This window comes from Sturnira hondurensis, unplaced genomic scaffold (genome assembly GCF_014824575.4).
Source record: "Sturnira hondurensis isolate 20B ecotype Veracruz unplaced genomic scaffold, ASM1482457v3 Scaffold0007217, whole genome shotgun sequence".
NCBI classification, from domain to species: domain Eukaryota; kingdom Metazoa; phylum Chordata; class Mammalia; order Chiroptera; family Phyllostomidae; genus Sturnira; species Sturnira hondurensis.
The window spans coordinates 291,703-313,486 of NW_028079848.1; the positions used below are offsets into that span (position 1 = coordinate 291,703).

At 38.8% G+C, this 21,784-nt stretch overlaps 1 protein-coding gene across 2 annotated transcripts in view; it reads left to right on the top strand.

Annotated features, from left to right (window-relative positions):
• COL11A1 (collagen type XI alpha 1 chain) overlaps nucleotides 1–21,784 on the top strand; it is a 166,122-nt gene that overhangs the window by 44,712 nt on the left and 99,626 nt on the right. Inside the window, exons 6-20 of one of the 2 annotated variants that reach the window (XM_037051306.1) lie at nucleotides 2,697–2,813; nucleotides 3,418–3,510; nucleotides 5,475–5,729; nucleotides 6,467–6,529; nucleotides 7,871–7,912; nucleotides 8,893–8,955; nucleotides 9,624–9,698; nucleotides 10,702–10,785; nucleotides 13,009–13,065; nucleotides 16,367–16,420; nucleotides 18,893–18,946; nucleotides 19,065–19,118; nucleotides 19,715–19,768; nucleotides 21,002–21,055; nucleotides 21,173–21,217. In XM_037051306.1, the coding sequence (XP_036907201.1) occupies nucleotides 2,697–2,813; nucleotides 3,418–3,510; nucleotides 5,475–5,729; nucleotides 6,467–6,529; nucleotides 7,871–7,912; nucleotides 8,893–8,955; nucleotides 9,624–9,698; nucleotides 10,702–10,785; nucleotides 13,009–13,065; nucleotides 16,367–16,420; nucleotides 18,893–18,946; nucleotides 19,065–19,118; nucleotides 19,715–19,768; nucleotides 21,002–21,055; nucleotides 21,173–21,217 (1,164 nt within the window). Of the gene's footprint in view, nucleotides 1–2,696; nucleotides 2,814–3,080; nucleotides 3,234–3,417; nucleotides 3,511–5,474; nucleotides 5,730–6,466; nucleotides 6,530–7,870; nucleotides 7,913–8,892; nucleotides 8,956–9,623; nucleotides 9,699–10,701; nucleotides 10,786–13,008; nucleotides 13,066–16,366; nucleotides 16,421–18,892; nucleotides 18,947–19,064; nucleotides 19,119–19,714; nucleotides 19,769–21,001; nucleotides 21,056–21,172; nucleotides 21,218–21,784 lie in introns of both variants that reach the window. The other variant, XM_037051307.1, reaches the window with a different exon arrangement.

Below are 21,784 nucleotides of genomic sequence, written 5' to 3' on the forward strand. Positions count from 1 at the left end.
AATGAAAGATAATCTTTTAAAAAGAAACTTAAAAAATAATTGACTTCCCTAAATATATTAGTTTAATTTTCTTTTCATGTACCGTTTGCCATTTCGTCTGGCTCCCATAAGTACACAGATACTTGCTCTTACTACTGCTTTCTATCAAATTAAGTAAGAACAGATGAGGACATGCCTGGAAGACCCTTACTCTTCTCAGCCGTCACTTATGCGAGGCTGCTCACAGATACAGTGGGACGCATTCCACCAAGGCTTATCTTTTTGCATATGTGCATCTGGTGGATTGCAATGAGTTCTCCCTTCTTCACCTGTTCTTAAGGCAAAAGTCCTCCAAAGTTCATAGTTGTAAAGCTCCATGTAGACCAGCAAAGCCTTGAATATACTCAGTACTAAATATACCAAAGGGGCATGGTGTGTAGATAAAAAGGCAGAACAAAAGCCGCGATTCTTCTCAGTGGGTCCCCAACAAAGACGCATGTGAGTGCTGAAGACAGCAAGCACGTGGTCTGTTCCATCCTTCTACAGTCACGGAATGACTGCCCATCATTCCACAGTGTGGTTGTTCCCCACGTGGAAAGAGTTGGAACAGAGGAAAGACTTGTGGAGGTTAGAAGAGGTTTCCTCCTACAAGAGAAAAACATGCTATAGAGATGACTGGCTACTTTGGCAGGGTATATTTGTGGTCTGACTACAAAGTTTTAAGGCAGATTTAAATTGCCCCTTTATGCCTTTATTTGTTGATTTTTGCATTTACAATTCATTATAGATGCACATGATTCTAAAAAGTATGTTTAATTATAAAACTCTAAAGTATAAAGTAGACTGGCTTTTTTTTATTCCAGTTTCAGCTGGTAGCTAGTAATTATAGAAACCCAGTATTTCTTATATTAACAAGGGTAACTGTAACTACAGAAACATTGCTCATTACATAACAGTCTCCATTAACGTCCACTTCCTATATATCTAAATTCAGTATTTAATTATTGTATGTACGTAATGGTGTTATTAATAATGCTTACATTCACTTTCCTGGAAATAGTTGGCGTTTCTTGTTTGCAGAAGCACAAATGCAAAAGTTTCGGCAAATGCATTTTACAAAGATGCAAAAATGTCTAAAACGTTATAGACACGCATTTCTCTGTTTCACCAAATTCTATACAGATTCTAGTTAGCACACATTTTCGTTGAAATGCTTCAAATGTCTAATCATTGAAAATGAAGCTATTGCTGAAGAGAGAAAATTATGGCTCCATTTCAATTAATGTAATGAAATTGGAGGGTTTTTTAGGGGAGGCATCATAAAGAACACCAAAAGTATGTCTGTGTTTGCATTTCAATATGACCTTCGGCTGAGGCTTCTAGAAAAGCGCAGTCCACTGAGGGCATTTTGCAAAGGGCCAGATGCACAGTATTGCTACAGTGATTACCGTTCTCTAGAAGGCGTGTGGTCAGCTGTTAATTTGCTGACAGATTAAAAGGGATTACTTGAAATACCAAGAGAGGTTATATAGGGGCATAACTGAACTTTTATCAAATATAATATTTAAGTCATTCTAAATAGTTTGCATTTAGCATTAATATATATACATATATATGTATGTATGTATGTATACCGTGTTAGTCTTAGCTAGTTGAGTTTGCTATTTACTATTTTGTACTATATATGACATTACTGTATTTAGTTATTTTTACTAAAACCAGTTATTAATATATGCTTCAAAATAGCTGTATTTTTTATTAAAACTTAAAGTGTTGATAGAGATTTTTGGCTGTGACGGTGAATGCATTACTTCCGTCATCATTCACCTTGTATAATTGTCTTGCACGTCCCTCTACGAAGAACATACCTCTTCCCAATACATTTTTTAAATACAGAAAATTCTAGTATAAAACACGACACTCTGAGTTCAGTTTAAATAGTGTAAGATACATTCGTGACATGGCCTCTTTCTGGTAGATAAAAAGGCAGTATATTGAAAATTTTAAGTGAAGGGTTAACTCTAAGCAGATATGATTTTGAATCTTTTAATGCTTCACAAGTATTCTCTGCACATTTGGATCTTAAGTCTACAGTAAAGGAGAGGCTTCTGAATAAATCAAGCATTTTCTCTTTTCAGTGGTTCCAGGATTTCTAATAGAATATTAGACTCATTTCATGTGCTTTGTGTTTCCTTTCCCTCCTCCCCCTTTCCATTTTACAAGAGATACCAAAACCCCTTCATACACGGAAAGACTATTCTCTATATTTTTATTTTTATATGTGTAGTCTAATGAAAAAAAAAAATAGCCCCCACTGAAACTGTTGTAAAATTTATCTGGATAAGTTTTGTGGAGTAATTTTTACAAAGCAAAACAAGCACAAATATTTGTCAACTATGTCCAAATACATAACTTTTATGTGTGAATGAATAGTCAACAATGAAAAGTTCGAATTAACATTCGAAACTTTTAGATGCGTCCCAATCCTAACCACCATTAGGCTCTTCGAACCCCTGCTTTGTCACTGCTCTGTTATTATACTTTGTGTAAGACTGTATAATAATACTTTGCATAATGCAGAATAACAGTTCAATAACCGTATTTCCTGGTCTCTTAACATTTACTCTGAGTAAACGTTAAGAAGATGATCCCGACTCTATTAAGGGTAGGACCTGCAACTAACAACGCTGCCTGGTGTTTTTCCCTTTGCGATGTAGTACGCGCCCGAGGATTTAACGGAGTATGACTATGAGTATGGTGAAGCTGAGTATAAGGAGGCTGACAGTGTGACAGAGGCACCCACTGTCGCCGAGGAGACACTAACACAGACCGAGGTAAAGACCGAGGAGCGCCTTGCACACGGTGCCCTGATGCCCACCATCCTGTGGCCCCTAATGGCCGCGGTTCCTCACGCTCACCACCGTCCACCTCTCATCCCCCTGATTTCTGGGAGCCAGTTAACTGTGATTTCTATTTGGCAGTCGCTGTCCCGAAGGAACGATGCTCATTTCCTTTCGCTCCTCCTTCCTTCCACCCACGCTCTTCATTTCCCTTCTCACTCCACTTACGTTTTCCATTCCGTCTTCCACCGCGTTTTGCAGAAAAAGAAACCCAATTTCAGAAAGAAGACGAAGACAGTGGCCGCTAACTCAAAGGAGAAGGCCAAAAAGCTTACGCCCCCTAAATCTGAAAAATTGGCATCCAAGAAGAAGAAAAGTTATCAAGCAGCGGCAAAAACCAAACTAGGGGCCCAGGTAGCAAAGAAAGAGCAATCAAGATCTCCCTTAGAAAGACGGGAGATCTCTGATGATGCACCGTTGTCCTAACCTGGCTAGATACACCCGCATTTGGCTAATACGATAACCCAGTGAAATCGGGCTTCACCAGGACTGGGGTGACCTCCTGATTTCACTGCTTTTCCATTGCATTTGTTATTAGGCCAATATCGTGGAGGACTTTCAAGAATACAACTATGGAACGATGGAAAGTTACCAGACAGAAGCTCCTAGGCGTGTGTCGGGAACCAATGAGGTAATGCTCAGGGGCAGTATTTAGTCACCGTCCTCCACGGAAAAATGTGTCCCGTTTTCTTGAGCTGCCTCCCTCTGGAAGAATCTATAATCTCGGAAAGTTAGATGTTTTTCTTGCTTGGCTGAGGTGAGAAAGCAATCAGATGGGTTCACTATTGCTAAACACATTTCACTTAGAATCAGAGTCAATTCACGTTTTGCATAGCTCTTGGTTTCATGCAAAGGCTGAATTGGTTCAGCTGAACGGCTGCTGCCATTTTCTTGACCGTCCCTGGGATTCGAGAGCTCCTCAGCATGTTGTGATGAGCCAAGGGCGTTCACAGCATGAGCCTTCTCCGAGGAGGAGAATCCTCTGCGGCGACCATTGTATCCTCAGGTGATACAATCAGAATTTATTCCACCTGGCTGGTAGTCATGCGTTTTCATAACAGCGCATATTCTGAGAAGACGCAGCCTTTGTGGATGTTAATAGCTATTTACAGTTTCACACTTGTCGGGAAAGTAGTGTTAAGTATGGCTAAACTAATATATCTTACCCTTTTCCATTCTTTTCTAGGAAAAGGATTAAGTTCCTAAAGGGACAAATCAAGCAATCTTTCTGAATTTCTTATTATGCATATATTCTGATCATGAAAAAATGAGTATACAATTCAGTTTAACTTTGTTAAACACTGGCCATACTGGGTATGAACAATACCTGAGTAGTTTAGTTATTAGGAAATTTGTATAACACATGTCCCAATAGTTGGATAAACTCAGGGGTATATTACTTGTGAATGCATAATCCGGAATAACAACATTTTAACAGTTTAGCTTAAGAACAGATTTTAAGTGTTCGCCTAGTCCAACTTAATCATTCCCCGAAATGGATATCTTGATTCAAGATGTTTATTTATCTACCCAAATTCATGCAGCTTTTTAGTTCGCAGCTGTGAACACAGCAATATTGTGATGTGGGCAAGACGCTTCCCCCGTAGAGACCGTGTCCTCCTCGTTTAAGGACATGAAGAAAATGTGGTTATGGGACATTCTGCTTTGGTTAACAATTGCCAAAATAACCATTCAACCCCACTTTTATTCATGTGATTTTGTTTTCTTATCATCTAGATTCACTATGTCACGGAAAACAAGTTACTTAAAAATGAAATTTGAAAACGTAGCAAGAGAAATGATTTCCTTTGAACATCATAAAAAATATAATGTAGCCAAAAATTGCATAATGAATATGATTCAGATTTATGCCATTAAAAGGAAATTAGCCATGAGAAAGGAAAATATACTATTTATTTTTAAATATCTCTGAAGGGGTTTTATTGATTTAATTTTTACTTTTAAAGTAAATATCATCTACTCTTTATGAGGTTTGGTAGTGATATATTTTATTTGAATGTCTGAAATTTTGAGGGTTGTATTTTATATTTTATTTGCTTTAAAGAACTCTTTGGTGATATAAAACTTCCCTACATGCCAGATACCACGAGTAAATATGGCAACGATAAGGCTCAACGTTGGCCTTGACATTTTATTTTGGGCATTGAAAGTCAAAGTTCCATGGCTTCCCTGGGGGTGATTACATTGCATAATGATGTTCTATGAGATTTGAAAATTAAGCAAAGCTTTAACTAAGTGCACATTTTACTATTCAAATCTTATACTCTAAAGTAAATATCAAATTGACTGACAAGGTTGTTGGCAATGGAACAAGCAAATACACATGTGGACTCCATGTGAATATTTGCAGTTTATTGGGGAGCGTGTTCCGAAAGCCATGTATCCTTGTCTGTACCGATGCACAAAGCTATTTCTTTCGACGATACCGGCAGAAATAGTTCCAGGACTTGCTTGAGTAGCCTTCAGCCTGCTACCCGGCCCTCGTCGCAGCGATCACACTGTGATCGCGCGCTCCCCTGGCTTCACTAACAGTAACCTTCCTGTTCTCCACTTCCTCGCACCTGAAATGAATAGCCCAACCCAGCTGAAGAAGTATTTACTGAAGAGTATCTAACTGGAGAGGATTATGATTCCCAGAGGAGGAACCCTGAGGAGACACTGTATGAAAACAAAGAAATAGACGGCAGGGACTCTGACCTCCTGGTAGATGGAGATTTAGGCGAATATGATTTTTATGAATATAAAGAGTATGAAGATAAACAGACAAGCCCCACTACCGAAGAATTCGGCCCAGGTGTCCCGGCCGAAACAGATATCACAGAAACGAGCGTAAGTCGGTGTGCCTCGCGGTGCCATTGTGTGTCTCATTCCTGGAGCATGTTCCTGTTCGTCTTGATGTCTTTTCAGGTTTATAATACGGGTTGTCTTCTTGTGTAAATTTTGAATACTTATGACAACCGGGACATCGTGATAGATTCTTCCCCACGGGGAGTTTCTGCAGTTGTATGTCTGGCCACGTTACTGAAGTCTTCGTTTGGAAGTATAATCTTGGATAAGATTGTAGTGAGATTTTTTTCACTGATATGATTGAAATAGAGCCGTGATTATTTGGGGTAGTACGTGTCATTTCAGATTTTTAGACTATTTCATTTTTAATTATTTACTACTTTTGGTGTTGCTCAGTGATGTACCATGCTTATTATTACTATTCTATTCTTAGTTTAACCTTTGGACCTCCTCCCCCCTTTTTCCCCTACTCCCCTCCCTTATCTTATTAAATTTAATTTGATGACACTTTTTTTGCTTAACGTCTTGGGCTGATAATTGAGGTCCACAGATGACTTTTAAGAAGCCATCGTTCAATCTCAATCAGAATTCACTATTAATATTCATTATACTTCTCTTTTTTTATATTTTTGCTATTTAAACCTTTAATAGGTTGCTATTTAAGAGGCACCTTTCAATAGGTTGTCTGAAATGCGTTTAGATCATTAAATTGCCTTATTAAAAATACTTAATGGCCTTATTTACTTAAAGACAGGCTGCTTGAATTTTTCACTCAATAGGTAACCGGCCATGGCGCGTATGGGGAAAAGGGCCAGAAGGGGGAACCGGCGGTGGTGGAGCCGGTAAGTCCCGGTGTGAATACATCGTGAAGGTTGGTGAGCTACTTGATTGATCTGTGAGCCACCGTCACCTTAAATGATTACATACCATCATGTATGACCGTAGAGAATTCTGTTGTCCAAATGTGTCTAATTTGTCACGGGTAAGGAGTGAGTAAGGTCGCTTCTGGCAAGTAGCGTTTCAATACACCAAACAATATGGAATTTGAAAGTAGCTGAAATGTGTCTACTCTAATTCTCTCATTTTGCAACCAAAGAACTCAAGTTTTAAAGGGTTTAAATGACTCTCCTTGGGTTTCACTGTTCGGTGACTGAGCTATATGTCTAGACCTGAGCTCTTCCAGTTTCTGATCCAATGATTTTTTTCCTGTAACTCTTGTTAATTGACGTTATTCAACATATATTTTTGACATGGATACAAATAAGTATGAAACCATTTTTGTAGCCAAGAAACATTATGTAATAATAAGACAATGTTCTTTTAAAATGTGATTTTTAAATGTACGTTAATGTTCTTACCACTAAAGATATTGGTGAGAAGCAAATTCCTACTGGAAAGCAATTTTGCCATTGTTCTCTTATTGAGAAACTTGGGAAAACTAAAGTTCTATGTCCAACCATTGACCTCAAGGTCATGAACATCGTTTCAGAAATTACAAGGACATAAAAATTCAAAAGAAGCGGGAGGCAAGATAAAACTTAACGAGCTGCATTGGTGGGGACATTGTTGGCTAACCGCTCCATTATTCCCAAATCTAACCAAGCAGGCCACTCAAAGACTCACCAAAGACTTGACGAATATGTTTCCAGAATGAAAATTTACAACCGACTTTGTAAAATGACCAGTTTTCAGCAGTAGGCTCATAACATGTTTTAGAACTGGGCTTGTGTCCTGAAGTCATGCTATATTCTTTTAGCCATGTCAGAACTGATCTCCTATTTGTCCCTGATTCTTTCCTCTGGGCTTTGCTCCCCCTCGATGGGTCGCGGGGCTGAGGTGCCGCTTCATGCACATTCTTTCATTCCTGCGGCCAATCGCTAAGGCAGCTCGGGACAAGTCGGTCACATACCTTTATTGTACTTTCCTGGAAGCATAGTCCCCTTGTAATATTACCAATCTGAATATTTATTTCCTTTCTAGTTAGTTCACAGATTCTCTGAGGATGGGGACTATATCTCCTATCGTTTTGAATTTCCTCCCTTCCCCATGCAAACACATTTGTGATTGGTTCTCTGTGGTAGGGGTAGAGAATTCCCTTTGTAAAATGCCTTTCTAGAGTCAGCTGCCTCAGAGCTTGGGGCTACATTTCTCTAGAAACGATTTGCTCTCTTCTCTCATCGTAGGGCATGCTGATTGAGGGACCACCAGGGCCAGCAGGACCTGCGGTATGTAAATGTTTTCCGATTGTTTTTGTCTTGATTTTTAATATCAGATGTAAGCTTTCTATTACATTATTGAATTGATGTCTTTTAGACTCATTGGAGTATTGAATTATAGCGGCAAACATTTGTTCTGAAGACCTGGTGGCCTTGAATTTCCTTTCTGATTTGGTGACCCAAGTGATGTTCTTTTGCAAGCAGGAGAATTAGAATCTGTTTTAAACATTTTTGTGGCTTAGATATCTCCACATCTAACCTACTTTCAACTTTGTACCTGAGAGTTATGAAAATAAAAAGCAGCGTTTTTAGTAAAGCGGTATAAATATATCAATGAACGGAGCTGAGGATTCTGAGAGATTGCAGGTGTCTCAAATTTATCTGGACCTGTGAACGGCGCAGTTATCAGCATCCCTTGTCCTTTCCTGGGGATGCTGTTGTCACTCGGTGTGTCTTGAGTCTCAGGCAGTCGTACTGATCTGACTTTGTAGGAAATCCTCCTTCTTTCGTGGAAATAATTAAGTTCTGTCATCTGAAATGAATGTGGGGTACTGATGCCTTTACATGTATCTACCCATGAAAGAAATGTCAGAGTGCCTCCAAGCTAGACGATGCCTGCCTTTTTTGACTTTCCTCTCACCTGTTGGAGGCCTGATTGTGGGAGTCCGCCATTTCTTCAGTCAGAACTGCAAACCAGCTGGGACCTCAGGGACTTGACCTTGGCGAGTTCTTCATTCCCGTTTTCCCCTGGCCGCCTGGCTGCCTGGCTGCCTCCTCTGAGAGCAGCTCCATTGAGGAAGAGTTGAGAATACTACTAGGTGGTCCCTGTATGTCACCTGTTCACAGGAAGAGACGTAGGGCGAATATTTGGGAGACAGTTGTATCCTGGTGAAATACACACGGCTCTTCTTTGACGTTGGTCGGGTGAACTTGCCCAAATGCTAAGGAGAGCAGGAACCTGACCCAGTGCTCCTTCTCTTTCTCCGCAGGGTATTATGGGCCCTCCAGGTCTACAAGGCCCCTCTGGCCCCCCTGGGGACCCTGGCGAGAGGGTAAGTGATGGGACTCTTCATAACCTAGATTGAAAAATTAAAATGTGTTCTAGAAGTTTAATTTGTTATTCTTCTCACTGCGGGAGGACGGGCCTATACATTTAATGTTGTACAACATTTTAGTTACTTTTTCTAACTATAATTTAGAAGTGTGGGGGAAAACGTGCATATTATCTATGTAATAATTAGTAAGAAAATGTATTTTCAGGCAATTTTATGTTGCTATGAACCCGTTGCTTTATATTCGTGTGTTCAGTTTGAATTCAGACACCTTTTTGGGGGGACTCTCATGGGTGTTCATCTGGAGCCTGGCAGTGAAGGAGTTAAAAAGTCTGAATTTGAGTCTGGGGATCACATCCTGGGTGGGTCACGTTGGGAGGCATACCGTTTATGTTAAGTCTTTCCAAACTCTTTTTGTAAAAGTCCTTCCCCCCATTTTTTTGTTTTTCGGTTTTGGTTTTCTTTTTTGGTGCATCATTAGCCAATAACTCTGTGTGCTATTAAAATAACATTAACAAGGGCAAGGAAATACAACCCATCCTGGGTATACTAGGTATACTAAAAGGAGATAAAATTAGATAGTATAGACTTATTGAAAGTTATGCAGTTTGTAATCAATTTGATCAGCTCATTTATTTATTAATTTTGATGGTTTATTGCTTTCCTAGGGTCCTCCAGGACGTCCTGGCCTACCCGGGGCTGACGGGCTACCTGGTCCCCCGGGGACCATGTTAATGTTACCGGTAGGTTTTTTCTTATTGCTATAAAGATGACTTAATATTTTGTCATCTTACTGCTGAAAAATATTGTTGACCCTATTACAGAGCAATCAGCTAAAAACCAGGTATGAGGGAGAGGTTCTTGAAATCAAGCAGCCTCTGGAAATTATGAAAAGTTTTACCAAAAATCACATTCTGGTAAAGATCGATGTCTGATTTAGAATAAAGCTTTCATTATTTGATGATTCTTCTGACACCAAAGCTTAGGGTTTTTCCTTAATATTTCTTATCATGTGCTTTTTCTTGGGTCGTATGATTAATGTGTATTTCATATGCTAACAAAATGCTAATGTACTGCTTCTCACCATGTAGACAATAGTTGATACTTTTAAGAAGTATCCATGATGTCATTATTCATTGCTCAGAAATTGTTTGCTCTACCATCCGGATCCCTTTAATGTTGGCTTAGTTCTCTGGGGGAGAAATGATTCATCCCCATAACTATAATAAAATTGCAAGTCACAATTGTGTAGTGAGAAATTGTCTCATGCTGCATGTGGAGTTAAAATCAAAAAGAAATTTTAGAATTTTGTGGAGGGACATGGTAAGATCTGTTTTTTAGTATAATAAGAAAAGGTAAACAAGATAAATATATCTCAAGGAAGGTTTCTACTATATATGGAAATCGATTCCAAAAGTTTTGCTCCACAAAATGGCAATGGGTCTATGTCTGTAACCACCCCTGAACACAGTGCATTTGGAATTTTTATAAATGAGTGAATAGCACTCACTTATCAAATGGGTGGGGGGGTCTTTCGCCTCTTCTGCAAATGGTGAACCATGGTCCGGGGAGCTTGCAGATGGTCAGAGGAGAAGCGAAAGAGAGAAATCTAGGTATCGTGATCCATGACGCAGTTACCTGGACTTTTATAAAATCCCACCATTGTAGCCAACTGGCTTTTATCTAGTCATTAAGGCACCCAGTAGACAAAGGCGTCTCTTGAGTTTTTGTGTTCTCTTTCTTTAGTTTCGTTACGGTGGTGACGGCTCGAAAGGACCGACCATCTCTGCCCAGGAAGCGCAGGCCCAGGCGATCCTTCAGCAGGCCCGGGTGAGAAGATAGCATGTATTCCCCTAACCTGACGCTTCACGTGCGGGTGTGTGCCTCTGGAGGGCGCCACCACAATGAACAAAATTCTTATTGCTGAAGAGTACATGGAGTTTAGATGAGAAAATGCTATAGATTATTTCTCTGTCCAGAAGGATTATTTTCTTTAATTGAGTGTCAAAGGACAGACCCTTGCACTATCTGTGCACACTTCCGGCAGTCACACCCAAACCGTAACACACGTGTGGTCTACATTTTTTGGAAGAGTGCGGATGGGTTTATGCCTCGCACTCACTATTCTTCACATCCACCTCTTCCTCCTGGGGCCTAAGTCAGTGAGGAATGAATAAAGTCAAAGGACAAAGTTGAGATAGTTTATTTCCTCTTACACTTCTGTATTTTTTAGGATATCCCAAACAATTCAGTAAATTAAATTTCTTAGGCACTGTCGTAGAAGAAAGAAAGCTACACGGGGCTATTCTAAGCTCTCATCATTATAATCTATAATATTTTGACACAATTCATTCCATTTGTAATTCTTTGTCAGCTCTAAGCTTCCGTTATCTGTATACTTACCAAATACATATTTGTTTTCTTTAATGTATTTAAGAAGTTTTTTTCAGTTATGTTTCCATTCAGTATTATTCTGTGTTAGTTTCAGGTGTACAGCATCGTGGTTAGATAGTCATGTGGTTGATAGAGTGCCCCGCCAATCTTTCCAGTACCCACCTGGCACCATGCATAGCTATTACAATATTACTGCCTATATTTTCGATGCTGTACTTTTATTTATTCTGGATTAGCTTCACTGTAATTAAATTATACATAAGGAAATCAATAGGAGGGACTGGAAAGAGTTGAAAGTCACTTAATACTTTTGCTCCTGGTGTATTTTATTTTTTTAAAGGAAACTAAGGGCTTACATTGGTATGATTGTGGGCATCCACTCGCTAAGTGATGTATATCACTTATGTGATAACTTTTTATTTTTTGTCATAAACCTGTGAGTGTATAAAATATCTGAAAACATGAAGTTTAAACTCATTATCAATATTTGCTTACACTTTCAGTCTGCCAATCAATCTACACAGTCGCCACGGTTTGCTAACATTAGGTATAAAGACAGAATGTAAATATTTGTTTACTAGGCTTGGCGTAAACAAATACAAAAATATTTAAAATAATTTATTAATGATGCCTGCTGTTCATCTCATAGATCATATTACTTTGAACAAATTAAAGGTAATTACTTGAGCGTAAATCTTTCAGGAGGCCATTGAATTCCTCATTTTATTAGTCCTTTTAACTTACTCAGAAAAAGGTAGCAAGCATTATAATTCCAATTTTTCAGATATTTAATCTCAAGGACTAAGAAGTGTATTGTCAAAAATCTCATGGTGAGTCAGCAGTAGAATTTGGGGGATCCCACTATTTCATCTTGTGCACTTTATGATTTTACATATTTCTATGGCTGCATTATTTTTTGTGTCTGGACAATCTTAAGTATTCACCTCTGGAATCACTAATATTCAAAAATCATGCACCGTACCAATGTAACATCTGTCAGGCATTTATCCTGTGTGCTTTCCTTGTTTGAGCTTTTTAAGGATGCTAATTTCACAGCCCTAATTTTCAACATCAATAATGCATGTAATCAGTCTCCATGCCTAAGATTTCCCAGAATAAATCTGTTTTTCTATATTTCGTTAAAAGTGAGATTTGCTGATAGAAATGTATTGTCATAACACTTTCTGATCAGTTTTGCATTTTGACATCTGACTGTAATTGGCATCATTTTCCCTAAAATGCAGCTGGAACATTTTTGCTTAAAGCAACTCGAATTGTCCGCCTCTAGAAGTATTTCCAACGAATATTGCACCTATATACTTAAGCGAGGTCTGCACACTATGCTGAAGTTCACTTCAGGGTAGAAAAACATGTCAGATTCTAGATTTCTTGCTGGAAGAATCTGACGAATAAGCCTTAATAATATGTGGTACAAGATTACACACGTTACAATGATTTAAAAATGACTGATACGTATGTGGGTCATTTGTCACTCCGGAAAGTCGCCATCCTTCAGTAATCAGGCGCTCTCTCTGGCATGTAGCTGTTACATTTGTGTCGATCGTCCGTTGCTGAAGGGAAGCTTGCGGGGATGAACACTGTGGTTGAGTGTGTGAGTCCGACAGACCGTGCCTAAGTCAGATGCATTTTATTTTCTAGATCGCGCTGCGAGGCCCGCCTGGCCCGACGGGTCTGACCGGAAGACCAGGCCCTGTGGTAGGTCGCCCAATAGGAGGATGTGTGTTTAAATTCTTCCCGTAATAGTCCCTTGTACACCTGTCGCCAACCATTGTTCACACCTCTGGCTGGGGAGACTGCCCGTGCCCACTCATGCTTTAGTGTTGTTCCCAGGTTCAATCGAGTCCTCAGTCAGTTTTGATGAAAAGGTTTCAATGAAACGTTTCCAAATTAAATAAAGACAATGAGAAATAAAACTGTATCACACAGCCAACGATTAGTTTTTCGAGTATAGGTATAATTTACATGCACAAAATATGATTATTAAAATTCAGTTTTACATTGAATTCTTGAGACTTCATTTTATGGTAAACAGAATTTTCAGGAAAATATATGTGAGGCTGGTAAAAATTATTCCATCTTACTAGGCGCAAGCAGGATACTTGACTGTAACTCCAGGCTGCCTCCAGTATTCCTGAAAGTGCTGTCTGTACTATAGAAGTTACTTGTCTTTCAGAGGCTCTTGGAAAAATAAATGTTTTATTTTTCCTTACTAGCTTGCTAACAAGCTAATATATCATAAATAGTTTCCTTAAGTATCTTCAAATCTTTTGAAACTCACCAAATATTCAGCAGCATTGCAATTCATAAAATGCAATTTTTTTCAAATTATATTTTTTTCTTGAAAAAGGAGAGCATTGTGGGATCCCAAATTAAGTTCTCATCAATTTTAGAATTAATGGAATAAATAATCTCTATTATAAGTATTTGTTTTTTAATAAAAAAGGTATGTCTAGTTTGCTCTCATATGCTTTTATATGCTTTCAATATACTTTTGAAATAGGTATTTATAGAAAATATTGCTCTGAACATTAAAATCTTATTTTTGGTTTACTAGTGGACACTTATAGGGAAACTGTTTTATTCAAATTCGAATCAATATATAGTGTGTTAAATTTGTTCTACTCTTATTAGGATAAGAAATAGTTTTCTCCTTGTATTTTATTCCAGTCTATTATGTAGGTTTACATAAATTTACAGTTCTTTTGATTCAGTCGTGAAAATTTCATAGCATGCTGTCTATTTTGAAGGGCTGTGCACTCAGCCCTATGAGGAACACATGTTCTAACAGTATGTTCCACAGAATTTAAATTGTACATGATTCTATATGCATTATTACTAAGTGAATGCATTATCATTCATTTTCACTGCTCTGCCTTTCAAACTATAATAAGAGACACGGAAGATTCCACGTCTCTTAACACAGAGAGAGATATTGCCAATATTTACTGGTTTGTTGGTGAGAGTGCACATCTGCATGACGAAGGAAAGTCGCCACGTTAGTGCTTCACAGATTCAGGGGCAGAAGCATTACCCACATATTTTATTAAAAATAAAAGTTCTTGGGCTCTGAACTTGAGACTCTGAACATACAGGTTCAGGGGTGGAAGCAGCAGGCTATATTTGTAGAGAGTTCACCACTCTGATTCCTATGGTCACGAATGTTTGGGAAACGCTGATATATTTTACCATTAACTACCATGTACGTGTTCTCAGTGTTATCTCCAAGATTAATTAATTTCATTGCTTACATCTTTGTTATGGAAATGTCTCAGGCCCCTTCACGATTAAAGGTATTAGAGAAAAAATTCATATTATTTTTATTCACCATTTTCTCTTCTATTACCTTTTGCTCCAAAATATGAAACTATTAGACTGTCATGTATCTATTAATGCTGGAGTTCAAAAAAATTATACATTAAGAATTAGAAAAGAAATAAAGTCTACATCAATATTTTAATAAAATATTATATTCTCCCAATGGAAAAAAATTTTTATTCAGTTGTTTTTTACAATTGCTTTTATGGACAAATGGAGGTTTACATGACAAAATATGAAGAAAATGTAGAAGATGTTCCCCCCACTGATTCTGTTACTCTCAATTATTGCATGACAACTTTTCAAATAAGCGTTTGGGCAAGTAATTACAATCTGTTGAGTAGGTAGTGCTTATATACAGAGGACATAATGCAGTAAATTAATTAAAAATAAATTGACTGTCCTAGCGTTCAATTCAGTGATTAATAATCAGACTTTGTGTAGAACCAGTTTTTCTCTTGAAGGAATTTAGCCGCAAGAATTCTTAATTAAGAGTTTGAAAGTCGTCGTTCTTGTAATTCTCGGGGTGGGAATATTCATGTTTTTGACCTGCTGCCTTTCTCCGGAGTCATAGTCACAGTTATTTTACTCTGGAGCCACCAGGAGGCGCTAGCTAGCTAACATTTTCCCACAGTATAATTTCAATCTTCTTGTACTTGGATTCAGTGCACTGTCATTGATTGTGAATTTGACTGACACAAACTCTACACTTTCTAAACACACAAAGTATATTTCTACAGCATGAACTAACTCTAATCCCCACGTTTTAATGTTCTGAATCTCTTTAGGGAAGGGTCCATGGACTAGTATTTCTTGTACATTTTATTTTTTATTTATTCTGTGTCGCCACACCACCGATTGAAGCAGAACAACACAGCATACCCTGGCTTCACTCAAAAGCAGACTGTGTTTGGTTTGCCCTTTCCTTTAAGGTCAGAGGGTCGTTACCAAAAGGCGCAATGAGCGCTTTTAAAAGGAGCATCCAGTATTTATGTTTAAAACTCCTAGGACCTTTATAAAATGAGTTCCATTTTTTTTTCCAGTCAACATGCCAGGTTTTTGTTGCACCTTTTGCATTATGTAAATGTTTAGGAGAGGCATCTGTCACAAGGACTTATTCTCGTGGGAAAAACACAGACCCATCTGGGGGAAAAAAACGCTTTGACGTGATCTCAGGACAATGATAATGATAGCCGCAGCATCTGTTCTTGCCGTAGAATAATTTTTTATTCTGCGTCTGATAAATTTCCCAACACGAAAGCAGGGCCACGTCGCCAGGTCCTTGCTGTCTAATGCACTCTGTCTAGAACTGATTCAGTGAGACTGTGTTGCCTTGGGTGCCCCGGCGACTGCAATGATAAATAAGGCCTGTGGGCTATGGGCAGTGCGCGAAAGTACACACAGGGAAGAACGTTTCTGTGTGATTTCATGAAACTGGCTTCCGTGGACTGAAGCTGGAAAAGGAGTCTTAAGTGTAGCTCACACACTGCCCTACTAAGGGTAGCTCACACACCGCCCTACTAAGTCTGAGAGGAGAGGCATTTGCAATGGAAGGACTTGAAAATTTTGTTGTGTTAATAAAATCATATTCATTGGTGAAATGCATTTTAAATCATGGAGAGGATTGAAGTGGTTAGGGGATTGCTAAATGAAATATTTTGCCTTCACTGTGTCTCCACAGGGGGTGCCTGGCTTATCGGGGGCCAAAGGGGAGAGTGGTGACCCGGGTCCTCAGGTAACAAATAATTCACGTCGCCTATTTTATTTTTGACTTTTTCTTTCAAGTCCGGGAATTGAAGCATCTGCCACTTGTTTTATGAGCAAGGAAATTACTTACACTGTCTTTAAGCTCACATCAACTCCTTTCTCTGAAAAATCCTTTGTGGCCGGTTGACTGCCAATGACTCGATTAATTTAAACAATATTAAAAGCAGGTAAACGAGGAAGAGAAAAGTCTTGATGGTATTAGCCCCTCAGAGGATTACATTGGTTTGGGATTGTTCAAAGCGGAGCAGAGCTCTTGCGTTTTTACTTCCACCGGCCCTGCCTCCAGCCCCAGATGGCTTCTTTGGAGATGACATCTAGTAGTAGATTTACTCAAAAAAGATATTTAACAACCTCCAAAGAAGTTAACTCCGAACCCCGTGTGGAACTGAGGAAATTCAGAGAAATTAAGACTATCTGAGCTGAAATGTTTTGAAGATCTTAGATTTTACTTACATGGTGCCAAATGAAAAATATGGCTCTTTTTTTCTTTAATGACAATAAATAAATAGAGCCATTCAATATAGGCACACGATGAAATTTACTGATCCTAGAAAACAAAAACGAAATGTGTTGTTCTTCTAGAAATGCATTCATTTAAAAGAAATCCTTCTTAATGTACTCGGTAAATACACATTCAGACTGGGGTACAGGAGCTCTCTCTATTAGGCAGCGACTAATTTGTTTTCTCCTCTTTAAAGTAGTTTTATTTACAGCATATCCTATGGAAAATTTGAATTTTAACACCTGTCCATATTCTTTGCGTCCACCACCGCCATCATCAAGATCTGTAACCCCCCAGATTTCTTGGTGCCCCCGCTTTGCAGGCACATCCTCTCCCCAGCCTGCCACCTGACAGTCCCCGGACCTGCGCTACATCACCCCAGTTTTTTCTTTTCAGGATGCCCTGTCAGTGACCTCGTTCATGATGTGCCCCTCTGACTGCGGCTTTTCTCCGGGCACGGCACCTTTGCCATCCCGCACCACGGATGCGCGCATGGCTGCCCATTCCTGTTTGTTGCTGAGTGGTACTTTCCATGTGGATGCACCGCCTTTTATTTACGTTGTCGTGAGAAAAAAATCCGAAGGGCTTTTCGGGGGTGCAGAAGGTGGAGGTGTTCTCGTGCTTGGTGACTATCGCCCTACAGGGGTGGCAGGCCTGTGCGGCCTGACGGAGACGTGCATCCGACCACTGACATGACACTCAATGGGGACTGAAGGAATGTAATCTTTTGCTAAATGTAGGAGTTTTTTTTTTTATCAGACTTAACATCTATCAATAATAGATGAATCTGAAAACATACTGCAGTTGTGTTCGTGGATTTTGTGGTTTTTCTTGACTCCAGAAATGGAGTCACTATCAAATGACCACTTTCACTAAAAACTAACAAGGTTTGTCCTGTTATTAACTGTCCCTTGTCTTCAGCTTGCCTTCTCACTACAATAATTTTTAACGCTATATTCTTTAGCGTTGAAGTGGTAGCCTTAATTTCATAATTTCTACAGTCAATGTTTTACAGCAATCATAAAATTATTTGTAAATGTGTGTTACATTTTCCACCACATTCACTGTATGCATACTGTTTAAATGAACTGTAAAAAGATAGAGTTCATTAAATATAGTTGAATATACAGGCCTATATCATATTTATACGGGAACTGCATTTGACCTATTATTAGCTCTGTAATTAAAAAAATGTGGATCAATCTCCTTGGAAGACTTTATACGTAGACACGACATTGCACTGTAATGATTCAGGGGAGAGGCGTACTGAGTCTTTAACCTTGACTCTGACCCGGCATGGTGCCAGTCAATAATTTGCATCAGGGCCCGGTCACCCTCCAGCATTTCGTAGATGGTTGAAAGACCCTGGGCTGAGTGGCAGCTGTATGATGGAGAAGAAGTCCAAAACTGCAACAGTTAACAGTCCAATGGGAGACTCAACTGTGAGAAAAAGCAATTACAAATCAGCACAATAAAAGAAATATTATAAAAGAATAAAAGGGGAGAAACTTCAAAGAAAAAGGTAAAGGGGAGGGAAAAGGGGGTGGAAAAAGAAGAGGATTAAGATGGATGGGTTAAGAGTGTTTTCAGCCAAAGGAAATAAAAAACCCTCCAGGTGTTGAGAAAAAAATGAGTCATTGAGGATTTTTTAGAAGATTAAAATCTTACTGTGTTCCTTTTGTTTAAATGAAGGTATGTATCCAAGTACACTTAATAATATCATGTGCCTCTTTTTTTTGCAAGAAGCCATCTAGAAAAATTGATTCTCTTCTTTTCTGCTTTATCTGGACTTTTCCAGAAGAGATTATTTTCTTATGTTAAAATGATTAAGGTCAAGTTTAGTGGATGTGAATTCCTGAAACCATCTCACTCAAAGTGATTGAGTTCATTGATCAAGCATTTTATATAAAATGAATTAATTATGATGATTTGATACAGGGTCCACGTGGTGTGCAAGGTCCTCCTGGCCCAACGGGAAAAGCTGGAAAAAGGGTATGGTCCACTTTCACCGTGTAGTTTGCGGGTGTCGGAAATTGTCAGCTATTTTGTTTTATTTGACTCTGTGCTGGTGGGAGTCCCTTTTGCTGAGTCATGTTCTTGGCATTGTCAGGGTCGACCAGGGGCTGATGGAGGAAGAGGAATGCCAGGAGAACCCGGGTCAAAGGTCAGGAGCTCAGTTGTTTGTATATTCACATCCTGATGTCGGTTCACCCTGGGAGTTTTGTATTTTAAAATAAAGTTTCTTGATATGAAAGAATATGTCAAGTTCAGATTACACTGCTGGATTAGACTGGGAATGCGATGATGATGATGATGGTGATGGTGATAATGGTGGTGGTGATGATGATGGTGGTGATGGTGGTGGTGATGGTGATGATGATGATGATGGTGGTGGTGATGGTGATGATGATGGTGATGATGATGGTGGTGATGGTGGTGGTGATGGTGATGAAGATGGTGATAATGATGGTGGTGGTGGTGATGATGGGGGTGATGGTGATGGTGATGGTGGTGGTGGTGGTGATGGTGGTGGTGACGGTGATGGTGGTGGTGATGGTGATGAAGATGGTGATAATGATGGTGATGGTGGTGATGATGGGGGTGATGGTGATGGTGGTGGTGGTGATGGTGGTGGTGGTGGTGATCGTGATGCTGATGGTGGTGGTGATGGTGATGAAGATGGTGATAATGATGGTGGTGATGGTGATGATGGTGGTGGTGATGGTGATGATGATGGTGTTGATGGTGACGATTTTACAGGGGGACAGAGGATTCGATGGACTTCCAGGTCTGCCCGGTGACAAAGGCCACAGGGTAAGATGTACCATATTCTGTCACGTTTTGTACAGAGATGATGCAAGATTATTAGGGAGTATTTTAGAATTGATACACTCTAGGAAATTAGAAAAAAATTAAATTTTTGTAAATCCATTTACTAAATTATTACACCTGCTAGATAGTTAAAGGAAGATAAGTACAATTATACATGCAATATCAACATAAGTTCTTGAACTGTTTTTAGCCTTTAAAATACTCATTTCATGCAAATGTAAGTTGAGGTGCAATTTTTATAACCATGTACATGGAGAACATAAATTATAGAAGAACAACTATAGAGATTCCACTTTGCCTCTAGTTTTTTATAATTGCCTCAATTTTCTCTTACATTTACCTTACATTTTTTTCATTTGTAGATATATACTCCAAAAAGGACATCTGTAGGCAATCTGTCCCTAGTTTAACAATGTACTGCACGCTCTTTTATTATTCCAAATGGCAGAGACACCACACGCTTTGTTATAATTTGACCTGGTAGCCAGTGCTAGGGCCTGTCATTGGCTAAGACTAACTAAACCACCATCACGGACAGCCATCCATCCAGTAGATATTTTTACAGGGAAATTCAGCAGAAGTGGTCTCTGAAAAAAAGATCAGTTTGGGATCTTTACGGTTTTTTTCTCCAGAAGTTAAGAATAAGGGTAGGATAACCTGTAGATAAATTGGAGAATTAAAAAAAGAAAGAAAGAAAAGAGAACCCTACAGATATCTGGCAAGATAGATAGAGCATGCATTCTATATGTCCAGAGAGACTTGTTTGCTTTTAAAAGAAATTCAAAATTCCTTTAGTCTTCTAGAGTTGTGCTGATGTAATATGAATTATGTTAGAAGCAGAAAAAAAATCAAATTAAAATCACCAAAGTGTATCCATGCTTGAAACAATCTTCAGCAAAATAGTATTTTAAAGGTTTATCTTATAATAATTTGATATCTTCCCAGACATCAAATTATTACTTAGGTAATAATTACTTAGGGTGTTTTATTTAAACTTTTTTTTGTGTCAAAAATCAAGGGAACATTTCCCTAGCATACTAATGTAATTGCAGTCCATGTAAAATTATGATTTTCCTGTGAAGGGTTCTGAGGAGGGCAAATAAAGCCTAAGCTTCGCTATTGAATGTCCCGTTCTGTTTGGTAGGAGAATATAGAAAGTCTTCTAAACCTTCTGCCTCACTTTATATTCTAATCACATTGGTGTTTATTTACCAGGGTGAACGAGGTCCCCAGGGCCCACCCGGTTCTCCTGGAGAAGATGGAATGAGGGTACATTAAACTTCATTTTTTAAAAAAATATGTAAAGTTAAGCACAAGAGGATGAAACCGTGTTGAAATGATGCATTATCTAATCACATTACCCTTCCATTCATTTTGAAACGACAGGGAGAAGATGGAGAGATTGGACCCAGGGGTCTTCCAGGTGAAGCTGTAAGCAACTTTTTTTCTTTTTAAATAATTCCCCATTTTGGAGGAATAGTGACTGGTGTTGCACATGTAAAGTCAGTAATAAGCTCAGGTAATTGGGCCAGTCTTACGTAAGCTGACCAGGTAATTATCATGCAAAAACAAAATTAAAAGGGATAGGGATACATTGAGCTTTTCTGTTGTAGAGAATTTGAAAGGAAAGAAATGTAAAAATACACCACCTTGTCAGCCAGAAAACCTGGTCTAGTTTTTGTTGATGTTTCTCTGTTTTGTTTCAATTGTCTCTATCAGCAGCAGCTTCAGAATCTGTTTACACATTTAGGATAAATGAAGCTTATTACCGGGAAAAAAACAAACAAAACAACAGAACAATGAGGTGCTCAGCATGCCAGTTAGAGGAATAAAATGTGACAGATTATATTTTTCTCCACTGAATTTTACCAATGAGAAAATTGAGCTGAAAGTTTCACCAGAAGCTAATCAGAGCATGAGGCTAGAGCAGGCGCCTCACTTCAGGAAGGTGTGTGTCTGCAGAAACTCAGGGAACTAATATGACTTTTTTTTTTTTTT